General features: G+C 37.7%; 2 protein-coding genes across 5 annotated transcripts in view; one reads left to right on the plus strand and one right to left on the minus strand.

The window, feature by feature from the left end:
• The window catches only part of LOC134844719 (stress-70 protein, mitochondrial-like), a 531,301-nt gene that overhangs the window by 136,697 nt on the left and 378,869 nt on the right, over positions 1-15,735 (plus strand).
• The window catches only part of LOC134843663 (zinc finger FYVE domain-containing protein 9-like), a 412,805-nt gene that overhangs the window by 21,449 nt on the left and 375,621 nt on the right, over positions 1-15,735 (minus strand). For 2 of the 4 annotated variants that reach the window (XM_063859861.1, XM_063859862.1), the window contains 2 exons: positions 13,503-13,567; positions 12,299-13,375 (listed from right to left, as the gene is read on the minus strand). In XM_063859861.1, coding sequence (XP_063715931.1) covers positions 12,299-13,375; positions 13,503-13,563 — 1,138 coding nt within the window. In that variant the 5' untranslated portion in view covers positions 13,564-13,567. Of the gene's footprint in view, positions 1-3,090; positions 3,254-12,298; positions 13,376-13,502; positions 13,571-15,735 lie in introns of those variants that run through there. The other 2 variants (XM_063859863.1, XM_063859864.1) reach the window with 2 other exon arrangements.

Below are 15,735 nucleotides of genomic sequence, written 5' to 3' on the forward strand. Positions count from 1 at the left end.
TGCTCAGCAGCGTGCCACGTAGTTTTCTGAAAGCCAACCAGGCTTTTTGTATCCTGTCAGTTACAGTGGCTTCAATATCACCACTTGCATCTATGCAATGGCCAATATAGGTGAACTTGCTGACCTGCTCGAGTTCCCAAAAGTCTTCTCCAATGCAAAGCTGAGTATCGTGACAGCCTGTGCATGCTGCGCACTGAAAATATCGGTGAAAATAACTAACATCTCGCGCAGCCGAGAAAAGCGCCTATGCACCCACTTTTTGCATATGGTTCACTTGATGGAGTTAGCACCAACTCGCTTGCCAAAAAAACTGCAGGGATCGGGCGCTGCAATGGTCAACTTCAACGGCATACTAAGAGCTTTAGTTTTACCAACGTTCACCTTCAGATCTTTACGCTCCATTGGTTTTCCAGGCACCTCTGCGACTGTTTCACCCGGCAGTTAAATATTACCTGCATACTGTAGCTCCATGATGTCATTACTTCGGGCCGTCTTGGTGACGTACTGCATGACTGCTATAAATAGCAGAGGGCCCAGGATCGACCCTTGATGGACTCCCACTGTGACCTCAAAATGTGAAACTAAATTCACATGTGATTAAAAAGCAAAAACTTTTGATTTTCAGCAGTAAAAACCGCGTTAAGCTAAGTTAAATTGAACTTCTGTTGAGCAATTCACGGAAAATAACCATGTCAATTTTTGCTGAATAGAGTAATTCTGTAATAAAAGCTTTGACAAACATATTGGGTTCAAGAAGTGTATTCGCATTGAACGAAACATTCATAAAAAATTCTACGTGCTGTACTATTCAAAATCCACTGGGTTGGGTTGATACACCACAGCGGTAACTATGGAACAGAGGGCAAAATTTCTTGCTAAAATAAATTTTAAAAAAGCTTGCAACAGGTATGAGACGTATCATAATAATGAAAATTTTGAGGAACAAAGAGATGTGCAAAGACGTTTTTGATACATGGCTCATAGTTCAGGCGAAACAATAGCAGTACATTTTGAACTTAAATGAAAAAGTTGCTGATAATTTTTCTGGGATAGACTGCCTTGAAAACATACAGTTTCATACATTTGCGTTCTAAAAATCCTGAATTTGAAGGAAATGCGAAATGAAAGCAGCAGAAAAGAAAGAATCAGCCAATTTTAAAATGAACAAAATCAAGCCGATGAGGCTTAAAAGCAAGATATTTTTGAAATAAATGTTCAATAACGATAAATGAAAAACAAGTACTATGTCGAAAATAATCGGTTAACGAATATTTGTGAAAGTTTTCAACACAGTGAAAATGTCAAAGAAAAGGTTTTGAAAGCTCTAAAGCAGGACTTGGATAGACAACTTCAGTTCGCCAACAATTTTTGTCACGCTATTTCTAAGCAATACTTTGAAAAACAACATGGAAAGTGCGATCAAAATTTTTAGAAACAAACAGGAAATTTTATGAACGTTTTTACGAATGCTCAAACAGTTAAACCTCTTGAAACATTGAGGCTGTTGAAAAAATTTGAAGGAAAAAACCTGTTGTACACTTACAGAAAATGAAAAAACCTTAGTTTAGTGAAAACTGCCATGATTGGCCTCAGTTTAAAGTCAGGTTTTAACTGTTCTTGATGACGACGCCACTATTTCTTTTGCACTGCGAAGTTCTTTACCTGAAGATGTAAAAAGTCAAGGAAGAAATATGAGTGATAATCTTGATGAATTTTGAAAACGTCTTGATGATAGATATGGTAGTGAAGGAAAAATTGTAGAAATTGTGTTATGTTGCATTAAAAATTTTCTTCCCTTGAGAGACATTGAAGAAAAACGTATTTTATTGATAATATCGAAAAGGCAAGTTGAGAATTAAACATCTAGTGAGATTCAGAAATCAGAAACAGCACAATGATTAGTATGATTGAAAAAACACCAGAAGAATTATTGAAAAAATGGATTGAAAGAATTTGTGACAAAGATAGTGTCATAAATAAAACAGACAAGTTTCCGGGATTTTCAAATTTTCTACTATCGCGAAAAATCAAGATTGAATAATCACTCGAAATTTCTTACAAAAAAATATGATTTTAAGCAACAGGCGCGGTTTAATTTGGCAAAAAAATTTGATGAAAAGTCTGCTACAACAATTAACAGTACATAATTGCTACATACGACTGCTTCGCACAAAACGGCTAATTGCTGACTTTTTCGCGATGAAAATGTTCAAAAAAGTTTGCTTTATTGAAAGATAATCGAGCGTGCTTTAATTGTTTGTCAGTTGGCCATACGGCCCAGCAGTGTAAAAAAACAAGCTGTGTGAGAAACCAAACTGTGGAAAAATCATCAAAAATTAATACATTTTGAAACCCCTCCGAATGATAGTACTCGTGAATTTGTGGCCAAATGTAGTCCACCCAACACTAGCAAAAAAAGCTATTCTGCAAATAATGCCAATTGGTCTTTACAGTAGGTTCGCGCGCGAGAAGGTTTTGTGTACTTGGGATTCGGCTGCAACCGTTTCGTTAATTTCACATTCGCAAGACTTCGTTAACTTTCAGCGCAATCGTATTTTTCCAGACGCATTTTCTTTAGATGCTGCATTTTCAGGCACAGCATAGGTCTTATTAGGGCCTAACATTGCACGATACCACCCTAATGCCATACAAAATAAAGATGACTTGGTGCTGTATGAAAATACGTTAGTTTCTGTTCAGGGAGCTACGAACTATTTGTCCATTCGGAAGGTCAATTTGCTAATTGTGAAGTCAGATTGAGTGATTTTTACGACATTGAGAATGCGGGAATAAACTGCAAGCCTAAACGTGGAAACTGTCGTTGTAGTAAAAGTGCCATTGGTACTTCTGATTTTTCAATTCGAGAACAAAAGGAACTCGAGTTGAAAGATTCGGGTCTGACTCTCAACAAAAAATATTTTGCCTCCTGCTTTCTAACAACAGATTTTTGCAGAAAAAAAGTTTTTTGGTACAGAAAAAAGTCTTTCGAAAATCGAATATCATGCCGCTAATACCAGGAGCAGATCATGGATATGGTAAAACAAGGTGTTGCTAAACTGTTGACCTAAGTTGACATGAACTACGACGTACCTATTCACTGTATAAAACATCGTGCAGTTCTCAAAGAATCAGCCTCCAGCACATGTCGCATTATTTTCAATTCATGGGCAAACATTAAGGATCATGTATTAATTGAGTATTGAGCTACAGGACCCGGAACTCTTGAATAACCTGCTAGGTATTCAATTGAAATTTCGAGAAACTTCTTTGGTTACATAGGAGACATCAGAAAAATGTATCATACTTTTTTAATAACCATAGAAGATCAGCAAACTTATCGGTTTCTCTGGAGTGATTTGGATGTTTCGAGATAAATAGTCGAGCACATGATGACAGTTCTGTGGTTTGGCGACCGACCAACTGCAACATTTGTGCAATTAGCTCTGCAAAAAACAGCTGATTTAGCTTCAGAAGATGAAAGTGAAGCCAAACGGGTAGAATTAATGAAAAAATGGATTGAAAGAATTTGTGACAAAGATAGTGTCATAAATAAAACAAATAAAACAGACAAGTTTCCGGGATTTTCAAATTTTCTACTATCGCGAAAAATCAAGATTGAAATCACTCCACATTTCTTACAAAAAAAGATGATTTTAAGCAACAGGCGCGGGTTTATTTGGCAAAAAATTTTGATGAAAAGTCTGCTACAACAACTAACAGTACATAATTGCTACATACGACTGCTTCGCACAAAACTGCTAATTGCTGACTTTTTCGCGATGAAAATGTTCAAAAAAGTTTGCTTTAGTGAAAAATAATCGAGCGTGCTTTAATTGTTTGTCAGTTGGCCATACGGCCCAGCAGTGTAAAAACAAAAAGCTGTGTGAGAAACCAAATTGTGGAAAAATTATCATAAATTAATACATTTTGAAACCCCTCCGAATGATAGTACTCGTGAATTTGTGGCCAAATGTAGTCCACCCAACACTAGCAAAAAAGCTATTCTGCAAATAATGCCAATTGGTCTTTACAGTAGGTTCGCGCGCGAAAAGGTTTTGTGTACTTGGGATTCGGCTGCAACCGTTTCGTTAATTTCACATTCAGTCGCGCGAAAATGGCGTCTGCCTAGTTAACCTGTTACTAACTGGATGGAAACAATAGATGGCCTGTCAAAGAAGCAAACAAAGTTGTATTCTTTAGATCTTGAGGAAATAAGAGCAATACGATTTCTTTGCATGCATATGCTGTCAATTTGCATCTCGCAAGACTTCGTTAACTTTCAGCGCAATCGTATTTTTCCAGACGCATTTTCTTTAGATGCTGCATTTTCAGGCACAGCATAGGTCTTATTAGGGCCTAACATTGCACGATACCACCCTAATGCCATACAAAATAAAGATGACTTGGTGCTGTATGAAAATACGTTAGTTTCTGTTCAGGGAGCTACGAACTATTTGTCCATTCGGAAGGTCAATTTGCTAATTGTGAAGTCAGATTGAGTGATTTTTACGACATTGAGAATGTGGGAATAAACTGCAAGCCTAAACGTGGAAACTGTCGTTGTAGTAAAAGTGCCATTGGTACTTCTGATTTTTCAATTCGAGAACAAAAGGAACTGGAGTTGAAAGATTCGGGTCTGACTCTCAACAAAAAATATTTTGCCTCCTGCTTTCTAACAACAGATTTTTGCAGAAAAAAAGTTTTTTGGTACAGAAAAAAGTCTTTCGAAAATCGAATATCATGCCGCTAATACCAGGAGCAGATCATGGATATGGTAAAACAAGGTGTTGCTAAACTGTTGACCTAAGTTGACATGAACTACGACGTACCTATTCACTGTATAAAACATCGTGCAGTTCTCAAAGAATCAGCCTCCAGCACATGTCGCATTATTTTCAATTCATGGGCAAACATTAAGGATCATGTATTAATTGAGTATTGAGCTACAGGACCCGGAACTCTTGAATAACCTGCTAGGTATTCAATTGAAATTTCGAGAAACTTCTTTGGTTACATAGGAGACATCAGAAAAATGTATCATACTTTTTTAATAACCATAGAAGATCAGCAAACTTATCGGTTTCTCTGGAGTGATTTGGATGTTTCGAGATAAATAGTCGAGCACATGATGACAGTTCTGTGGTTTGGCGACCGACCAACTGCAACATTTGTGCAATTAGCTCTGCAAAAAACAGCTGATTTAGCTTCAGAAGATGAAAGTGAAGCCAAACGGGTAGAATTAATGAAAAAATGGATTGAAAGAATTTGTGACAAAGATAGTGTCATAAATAAAACAAATAAAACAGACAAGTTTCCGGGATTTTCAAATTTTCTACTATCGCGAAAAATCAAGATTGAAATCACTCCACATTTCTTACAAAAAAATATGATTTTAAGCAACAGGCGCGGGTTTATTTGGCAAAAAATTTTGATGAAAAGTCTGCTACAACAACTAACAGTACATAATTGCTACATACGACTGCTTCGCACAAAACGGCTAATTGCTGACTTTTTCGCGATGAAAATGTTCAAAAAAGTTTGCTTTAGTGAAAGATAATCGAGCGTGCTTTAATTGTTTGTCAGTTGGCCATACGGCCCAGCAGTGTAAAAACAAAAAGCTGTGTGAGAAACCAAATTGTGGAAAAATTATCATAAATTAATACATTTTGAAACCCCTCCGAATGATAGTACTCGTGAATTTTTGGCCAAATGTAGTCCACCCAACACTAGCAAAAAAGCTATTCTGCAAATAATGCCAATTGGTCTTTACAGTAGGTTCGCGCGCGAAAAGGTTTTGTGTACTTGGGATTCGGCTGCAACCGTTTCGTTAATTTCACATTCAGTCGCGCGAAAATGGCGTCTGCCTAGTTAACCTGTTACTAACTGGATGGAAACAATAGATGGCCTGTCAAAGAAGCAAACAAAGTTGTATTCTTTAGATCTTGAGGAAATAAGAGCAATACGATTTCTTTGCATACATATGCTGTCAATTTGCATCTCGCAAGACTTCGTTAACTTTCAGCGCAATCGTATTTTTCCAGACGCATTTTCTTTAGATGCTGCATTTTCAGGCACAGCATAGGTCTTATTAGGGCCTAACATTGCACGATACCACCCTAATGCCATACAAAATAAAGATGACTTGGTGCTGTATGAAAATACGTTAGTTTCTGTTCAGGGAGCTACGAACTATTTGTCCATTCGGAAGGTCAATTTGCTAATTGTGAAGTCAGATTGAGTGATTTTTACGACATTGAGAATGTGGGAATAAACTGCAAGCCTAAACGTGGAAACTGTCGTTGTAGTAAAAGTGCCATTGGTACTTCTGATTTTTCAATTCGAGAACAAAAGGAACTCGAGTTGAAAGATTCGGGTCTGACTCTCAACAAAAAATATTTTGCCTCCTGCTTTCTAACAACAGATTTTTGCAGAAAAAAAGTTTTTTGGTACAGAAAAAAGTCTTTCGAAAATCGAATATCATGCCGCTAATACCAGGAGCAGATCATGGATATGGTAAAACAAGGTGTTGCTAAACTGTTGACCTAAGTTGACATGAACTACGACGTACCTATTCACTGTATAAAACATCGTGCAGTTCTCAAAGAATCAGCCTCCAGCACATGTCGCATTATTTTCAATTCATGGGCAAACATTAAGGATCATGTATTAAATGAGTATTGAGCTACAGGACCCGGAACTCTTGAATAACCTGCTAGGTATTCAATTGAAATTTCGAGAAACTTCTTTGGTTACATAGGAGACATCAGAAAAATGTATCATACTGTTTTAATAACCATAGAAGATCAGCAAACTTATCGGTTTCTCTGGAGTGATTTGGATGTTTCGAGATAAATAGTCGAGCACATGATGACAGTTCTGTGGTTTGGCGACCCACCAACTGCAACATTTGTGCAATTAGCTCTGCAAAAAACAGCTGATTTAGCTTCAGAAGATGAAAGTGAAGCCAAACGGGTAGAATTAATGAAAAAATGGATTGAAAGAATTTGTGACAAAGATAGTGTCATAAATAAAACAAATAAAACAGACAAGTTTCCGGGATTTTCAAATTTTCTACTATCGCGAAAAATCAAGATTGAAATCACTCCACATTTCTTACAAAAAAAGATGATTTTAAGCAACAGGCGCGGGTTTATTTGGCAAAAAATTTTGATGAAAAGTCTGCTACAACAACTAACAGTACATAATTGCTACATACGACTGCTTCGCACAAAACGGCTAATTGCTGACTTTTTTGCGATGAAAATGTTCAAAAAGTTTGATTTAGTGAAAGATAATCGAGCGTGCTTTAATTGTTTGTCAGTTGGCCATACGGCCCAGCAGTGTAAAAACAAAAAGCTGTGTGAGAAACCAAATTGTGGAAAAATTATCATAAATTAATACATTTTGAAACCCCTCCGAATGATAGTACTCGTGAATTTGTGGCCAAATGTAGTCCACCCAACACTAGCAAAAAAGCTATTCTGCAAATAATGCCAATTGGTCTTTACAGTAGGTTCGCGCGCGAAAAGGTTTTGTGTACTTGGGATTCGGCTGCAACCGTTTCGTTAATTTCACATTCAGTCGCGCGAAAATGGCGTCTGCCTAGTTAACCTGTTACTAACTGGATGGAAACAATAGATGGCCTGTCAAAGAAGCAAACAAAGTTGTATTCTTTAGATCTTGAGGAAATAAGAGCAATACGATTTCTTTGCATGCATATGCTGTCAATTGCATCTCGCAAGACTTCGTTAACTTTCAGCGCAACCGTATTTTTCCAGACGCATTTTCTTTAGATGATGCATTTTCAGGCACAGCATAGGTCTTATTAGGGCCTAACATTGCACGATACCACCCTAATGCCATACAAAATAAAGATGACTTGGTGCTGTATGAAAAAACGTTAGTTTCTGTTCAGGGAGCTACGAACTATTTGTCCATTCGGAAGGTCAATTTGCTAATTGTGAAGTCAGATTGAGTGATTTTTACGACATTGAGAATGTGGGAATAAACTGCAAGCCTAAACGTGGAAACTGTCGTTGTAGTAAAAGTGCCATTGGTACTTCTGATTTTTCAATTCGAGAACAAAAGGAACTGTTGAAAGATTCGGGTCTGACTCTCAACAAAAAATATTTTGCCTCCTGCTTTCTAACAACAGATTTTTGTAGAAAAAAAGTTTTTTGGTACAGAAAAAAGTCTTTCGAAAATCGAATATCATGCCGCTAATACCAGGAGCAGATCATGGATATGGTAAAACAAGGTGTTGCTAAACTGTTGACCTAAGTTGACATGAACTACGACGTACCTATTCACTGTATAAAACATCATGCAGTTCTCAAAGAATCAGCCTCCAGCACATGTCGCATTATTTTCAATTCATGGGCAAACATTAAGGATCATGTATTAAATGAGTATTGAGCTACAGGACCCGGAACTCTTGAATAACCTGCTAGGTATTCAATTGAAATTTCGAGAAACTTCTTTGGTTACATAGGAGACATCAGAAAAATGTATCATACTGTTTTAATATCCTTAGAATATCAGCAAACTTATCGGTTTCTCTGGAGTGATTTGGATGTTTCGAGATAAATAGTCGAGCACATGATGACAGTTCTGTGGTTTGGCGACCGACCAACTGCAACATTTGTGCAATTAGCTCTGCAAAAAACAGCTGATTTAGCTTCAGAAGATGAAAGTGAAGCCAAACGGGTAATTCGATCAGGAACATACATGGATGATATCATTGATAGCATCGAGTCAGCAAACGTAGCCTAAAAAAGAATGGAAGAAATAGTAAAATAACTCTCAAAAGGATCAAAATTAAGCACTGAGTTCATTCGGATAACCAGGACGTAGAACTTGAATTAAAAAAACAATGGTCGTGACAAAAGGGGCTGAAATCTTTTGAACAAATATTTAAATGAGTAATTATCAAATGCCAAGATGGGTGAAACACTTTAATGCAGTGGGTTCGCCAAGTCTGGTTAATTTAGTGATGCTTTAGAGAAAGCATTTGCGGCTGCGGAATACTTGTTTTGGCCAGTGGGTGAGTCGAAGTTCAAATCAAAATTGTTGATGACAAAAAACCGTTAGGCGCTACAACAAAAAACTGCATTTGTTCAATGAGCTTTGATGGCTGTGCGAATGAAAAGATTTGTTTTTAACGCACATGCGTTTAAATATTCTTGACGTGGTGCAAAAGGATTCGTATGAGCTCATTACCTTTACTAGAATTCGTCTTGGCGAAAATCAAGGTACAGAGGATCTTAAAAACTCCTTTTGGGTTGAGAGGTGATAACATTGCCGACCTAATTAAACGGGGTGCCTTACCTTTGGAGCTTAAGTCTGACAACCTTCGCCAAACAGGATTATAAAGTTTTCGGAACTGCCTTTCAAAAAGTGACCCCTTCAACAAAAATCGGTTTATGATTGAGTTGCCGAAACTGTCAAAAACTACAGCTTTCTTGCCATAAACGAGAGCTGTGGCTTTCAATTTTAATGATTGTAGTATATTCAATAAAAAAACATTTTTGAAGAGTAGTAGCACGTCTCGTAACATTGAAAGAAACGCACTTACTAAATTCATGGCGACGCGAACCGAAGTGAAAAGATGGATAGATCGTGGAAATTTTTTCTTTTCAATTAACAAAAAGAGATTCATAAAGAGTTTGAAAAAACAGAAACTCCTGAGCCTCGGTGCTGTTGAGAACAGCAACAAAAATATTGTGTTGGACAGCGTATTAATGAGCCTGTTTTACTTCTGTGAAAATCTACGCGAACTGATTTGATTGTTCGAGAACTCCACGAACAGGGTAATCTGGCCAAACTGTCTGCAGCAGGCAAAACACGTAAGCATAAATAAATACTGAGTAAGAGGAACGCAAATCAGCTTTTGGGAAGTCCAACATCAGGGCGACTGGACCCATTCCTACCTTTCATAGATCGTGGCATAGATCTTTTTCGGCTGTGCCAAGTTAAATGGGGCGTAAAAGATGTTGAAAAAGGTTTTGGTTTAATCATAACGTGTCAATTATCAAGAGCAGTCTATCTAGATTTTACGGAAGAATATTCTATTCACTACCTGGTACTTCCTTTGAGGCGTTTTATTAACTTGCTAAGTATTTTTTAGAAGTCTATTGGGAAAAAAGAATTACGATGCGAATTTGCACCAGGTGGAGCTCCATGGCGTGCGCTGAACCAGTAATTATTTCAGTTCAAAAGTGTCTGGCAATATCATATCTATCGGCAATCAAGTTTTTTCAATTACCGAGTTTCAAACTGTTTTGTTTGAGGTTGCTGATCTGCTCAACGAGAGGCCAATCGGACGCAACCCCACTCATCCTGATGATGATTTTCACCTATGTCCAAACAATTTATTGTTTAAGAGAAGTTCTAATGGGTACTCTCCTTCCATTAGTTCGCCTAACCACGAGTCAGCTAGGCATTTTTTAGTTAAAACTTTTAGAAAAATGGCAGATCAATTTCTGGAAAAAAATGGCAGAGCAATTATAAGCCGGTAATGGCGTTTTACAAGCGTTGGAAAAGAACTCAACGCAAATTCTAAAAATTATGATGTTGCTTTGGTGGAAGAGTCAAATTCAACACGAAGGCGAAGTTGCACTTCGCATACACAAGCAAAAGTATGACCTATAACGCTACTGGGAAAAACTGAATGAGTAAAACTTCGTCTACATTTCATAAATGACGCACGCCAATTTTGAGTCTATATAATTGCTAGGTGACGCAAGCCAATTAAGACGCATTAGCAGTACGAGTCAAATTGAAAAAAGAAATTTACCTACTAACATGCCTCAATTTATAGAGCGGACACATTTAAAGAACAAAACGAAAAAAAAATCATTAGAAACATCTAATACTGCCCAGGTTCGAATCCTCTTATTTTGCTGCTGGTCTCCTTCCCTACCTCTACGCTACATATACATGATGCCTTGAAGCTAAAGTGCTATTCGTAATATAATAGTCTGTGTTAATATCCTTAGCATTTGCTGGATCAAAATGAACACTTTCAAAATGAATACTTTGTCGCACCAATTGCGTCGCAACAATATTTGCGAATTAAGTTGGAAAAAAAGAAAGTTCATTCTATAACACAAGCTTTGCTTGGGTAATCAGGTTTTTATGGAAATACGATATACTCGAAGATGTTTTTCCAGGAGGAGGCAGTTTGATACGAGATGTCGACGTGAAAGTAATCATGAAATCAGGAGGTTCAAGGTCATATCTCGACCAGCACAAACACTGGTTTATGTGCTCCCAGTTGAAGAAATGTGAAATTGATGGCGGAGTGTGCCATTGTGCAAAAGCATTAATAGCTAAACGTATAGCAATTGAAACAATGTATCAATTGGGCAATGTACATCAACCAAGTCTTCAAAACAGTTGATGATTTTTTCCAGTAATTTTTGTGTTATGGGCTTTATAAAATGATATAAAATTGTACTACATCTCTTTTGGATTTTTGATTGAAAATATTCTGTCTAAAACTAAAAATCAAATGTGATTAAAATGCAACAGTGTATGATTTTCAGCAGCAAAAACAGCGTTCAGCTAAGGTAATTTGAATTTTTGTTGAGCAATTTAAGGAAAAAAATTGTGTCAAATTTTGCTCAATAGAACCAAGTTATTCTGTAAAAAAAGTTCTGACAAATTCATTGGGTTGAACAAGTGTATTCGCATCGAGAGAATTATTTTTCAATCGGAAAAAAATCATATTTAATGACCTGGATTTGCTCGCTATCTTTGAGATTTTGGCAATTTCTATGAATTCTGATTGGCAAAACATAACTGAAAAGAGAAAATCCAGCATTCGGTCCCCCATCATGAGGGACATAACCGTTGAAAACCAACATTCGATTCGGCTGTTTTGAACCACGAAACAACAGGTAGCTTACAAATTTCCAATGGAACGAATAGCATTTGAAATTATAATCCTTTGTCTTGATGTTACATGAACTTTAATGATTAATTTTACATACCACGGATTAAAATGTTAGTTTTAGCTTACATTCAGAGCATAATCTTCAGAAAAAAGTTGCTCATGACTTCGAAGCAATCATTTCAGAAGACTTGCTACAGCAAAAAAAGGTTCGAAAAATGACATCTGCAAAATTAAAAATTCAAACTGTTTCTAAGTTCTCCTTTCCATATTAAAGCAATCTGAAAAGGGCCATCTAAAAAGAGAAGTTAACATGTTGATTAGTCCCGCCTTATTAAGCGTCAAAAATCTCAACTCTTTTAAACTATAATGTTGTTGTTGTTGAAAACTTATAAAACATCATACCTAATTCATTGATTGAATGCTCATGTCCGAAAAACTCGGGAACCAAGTTATGAACATTTAGGTCTTCGCTGCTCAAGCTTCCTTGTGGCGAGGAGCCTCCAAAGTACTCAACTAGAGGTCTTAGCGTTCTTTCTTTTGATACCCTTGCCGAGTTGGCTGGTGAGCTTTCTTTACCACTCTCAGTTTCAACAGCGTCAGTTGAGCTGAATTCCCCTTCATTTTCAACAAAACTGGCCGCATCAGAACTTTGACGACCATCATATTTTTCCCCGGTTTCTGCCGACTCGTATGTTTTTGGGACATCGGAGTAGGGAGGGGCAGGCGGCTGCGAAAAATTTGTTACCGGTGAATCATCGATATACGAAGAATTCAGGCTCGGAGCTTCAAGGTTTGGTTCGAAATCACCAACTCGCACCATATTGCTATCCTCATCAACGTTCCGTCTATCTGGAACTTTATTTATTGCTATTTCATTTTCCATCTCGCTCATATACTGCTCAAACTCTTCCTCAGATACCTCGGGTTGGTTAAAATCAACATTATTTCCTGCAGATGATTGTGATATCGCATATATGATAGGAGCTTCAACTAGCGGGTCTTCAACTAAGCTATTTGTAGTAAAATCATTCTGTGGTAAATAAGAAAAATTAGATGATAAGTTTTGATTGGTAATTAAACTGATCTCAGTTTGGTTAATCTCGGCCTCTGAGTGTTCGAAATCTTGTGGCCCGTCTTCCAGCGAAGAATGGTCGTCTTCCCCACTAGGTATTCGTTCCTCTGAGCAGAGTACTAATCCTCGTGAAGCTGAATCTGGGTTCCTTGATCCAGTGTCTTCGTCATGCCTTTCTTCTGGTGGAGTTACACACACATCATCAATAACATCATCGGCTGTTTTATTTGAAATAGAGGTTGACTGGCCAAAGAAAAGTTCTAAGAGTTCACAATTTGTTGTTTGCTGCTCCTGTGTATCGCCGCCTGATGATAAATTGCCTATATCACCTAGCGGGTCAAAGCTGTTGTCATTGTCAGAGTCGATGGGTGTACGCTTTTGGTTCTGATTGCTGCTAGACTCTATTTCTGCAACAAAATACTCGCACATTACCAGTTGCATTAGACGGTAGGGGTAATTAGCTGTTTGCTTATAGTAAGTAAAGTCCAAACAAGATAAAGTGAAAAAAAAATTAGAATTGACGGTAAGGTTTACCTTGTTCTGCTTGATCCAAAAGAGTGTCCAAATCGGGAAAATCACTATCCAGTTCATCCATGCAACTAAAAAAAAGCTTTTTATTTTCCAACAGATAGCTGAAAAACTGTACGGAACCGAGAAAAAATCTACTTTCCACCTTGGAACTTTTACAAAGAGCAGAATGCAGTGCTCGAAATTCTAACAGTCGTTCACTCTAGTCACAAATGAGGTTATGTGCCAGTCGGTCATATGAAAGAAAATTGAGTTGTTTTTGGTTCAAGTGAAATTTGTCAAAGCTTCAAATAGGCCTTACCATGCTCAAGTTTCTCGCAGCAACTGAAATACCAAAGTCAAGAATAAGAACAGCCGAATTAACAATTGCTGGAAAATCAGACGTGAATCAAATTGCTATGCGCAATTTGTCCATAAACATTAGACTTCATTAGAGTTGGCTTGATCTCCACACAAAGCAGAGAGAGTGGATACTGAGTGCAACTGGCGGATCGACTAGGCACGTCGCTCACTGAAGCGACCAATTGCTTTAAAACTACTTGAGCATCTTACATAAAACTACTTGAGTTATACTTGCATAAAACTTCTTGGGTTATACTCGCATCACCTAATCAAGTCTGGGATTAGTTCCGGAGTTGTTGTCTAGATGTGAGTACTTGATTTTACAAGAATTTTAAAATTTTAATTCAAACGTCTTCGCACATTTAGTGCATCATCAGGAGTACAATTTTTAAAGATTATATCAAAGATTTGAAAAAAGAACAAACAGGTCTCAAAAATGTTCTAAAAATTTCTGACCAATCAAATTTGAACAGCTGTAATAGCAAAAAAATTACGAAAATTTTCATGCAAATTTCTAAGTTTTTCAGTTTTTAGTGCTTTAATTGTTATAACATTTCATTTTCGATTCTGACACGTCAGTTTTTTGAATTTTCGCCATGTTATACAAGGACTACAATTTATGCGTGGTGAATGGCCTGGGAAGAGGAAGGCATTCGAGACGTGTGTTAGAGCATGTCTGTCATGTCAACAGGTGAAGGATCCAAGGAAACAGCAATTTTTATTGCAGTCGATTGAGTCATCTGATGTAACATTCTCCCGGAAGATACATATCGACGGAAAATAAAGCTAGGTTCTAAGACGACTGGCCAACGTCTAAACAGAGATCTACATGCTTTTCACCGTCTCTACCAAGCCAGTTCTTTTGGTGGTCTTTTCAACATCGGGTCGACAAAAACGTGTGCCATTCTGCCAGATTGGCACAGCGCAACCTTCCGGCGGGACAGAAAAAGACGACTAAGGCCTTAGTAACAAAAAAGTGCTGCGAAGGAGGGTCGAAATATTCCGGAAGTTTAAATTTTTAAAATTTCGATTGACGGGCAAGTATTTCTCAGAAATACAAAAAAACGGCCATTTTGACGAAAAGGAACGAAAAAACAGAACAACGAAAAATTTTAGTGAAAAACAGTCGCACGAGAAAACGAGAAAAACGAAGCCTCTTATCGTGGCAATCACACACGATAAAACCGATAGCAGAGATTAAGAGTGAAAAAGGAGGCTTCAGTGGGGAAGGAATATTCCGCGGAACCCTCCCGTGCCACAAATTGGGAGAGATAACAACGTTATCTCGAGAAGAACGCGGGAGCTGAGGCTTGGCCCCCCAGAGACTGTTTCATGTTGAAGGACTGCAGTAAACTAACTTTTTAGCTACTCTGATGCCATAGAATTTTGAACTAACACCGGTGTAACATGATATTCTAGAGCATGAGTAGCTAGAAAGAGAAAAGGGTCAATCCATCTCCAATGGAATATAGAACTGTCACACAAAAACATAATGAAATAGGGTGTTCGAGCCGTGTTTTTAATTGCAATCACGTAGTCTGAGGATCCGAGACTCAGCTTTGCGGTTGTGTTCGCATGTAAACGAAAGCTGATCAAAAGTCGTTTGACTGATGGCCTAAAAATAGTAACTTTTTACTTAGCCCTAAACAGACCAGAAAATCAACTGGCAAGGTCGAGACGGTGAAAAACGAGTAGGATTAAGGTAACTGACGCCTGCCAGTCGTTAATAGGCACTTTTTCTACGCTCCGTCGCTGTATAGTATTTGGGCAAATGTTACATGGACGTTTTTATGGCGCTCCTGGGTGGGCCTTTCAAAGGCATAAGACCATCATGATCAGCAAGCGTTTCAGTGTAACATTCGTCTACTGCAGTCACACATGAGGCTTAAGCAAAATA

This window comes from Symsagittifera roscoffensis, chromosome 4, assembly GCF_963678635.1.
Source record: "Symsagittifera roscoffensis chromosome 4, txSymRosc1.1, whole genome shotgun sequence".
NCBI classification, from domain to species: domain Eukaryota; kingdom Metazoa; phylum Xenacoelomorpha; order Acoela; family Convolutidae; genus Symsagittifera; species Symsagittifera roscoffensis.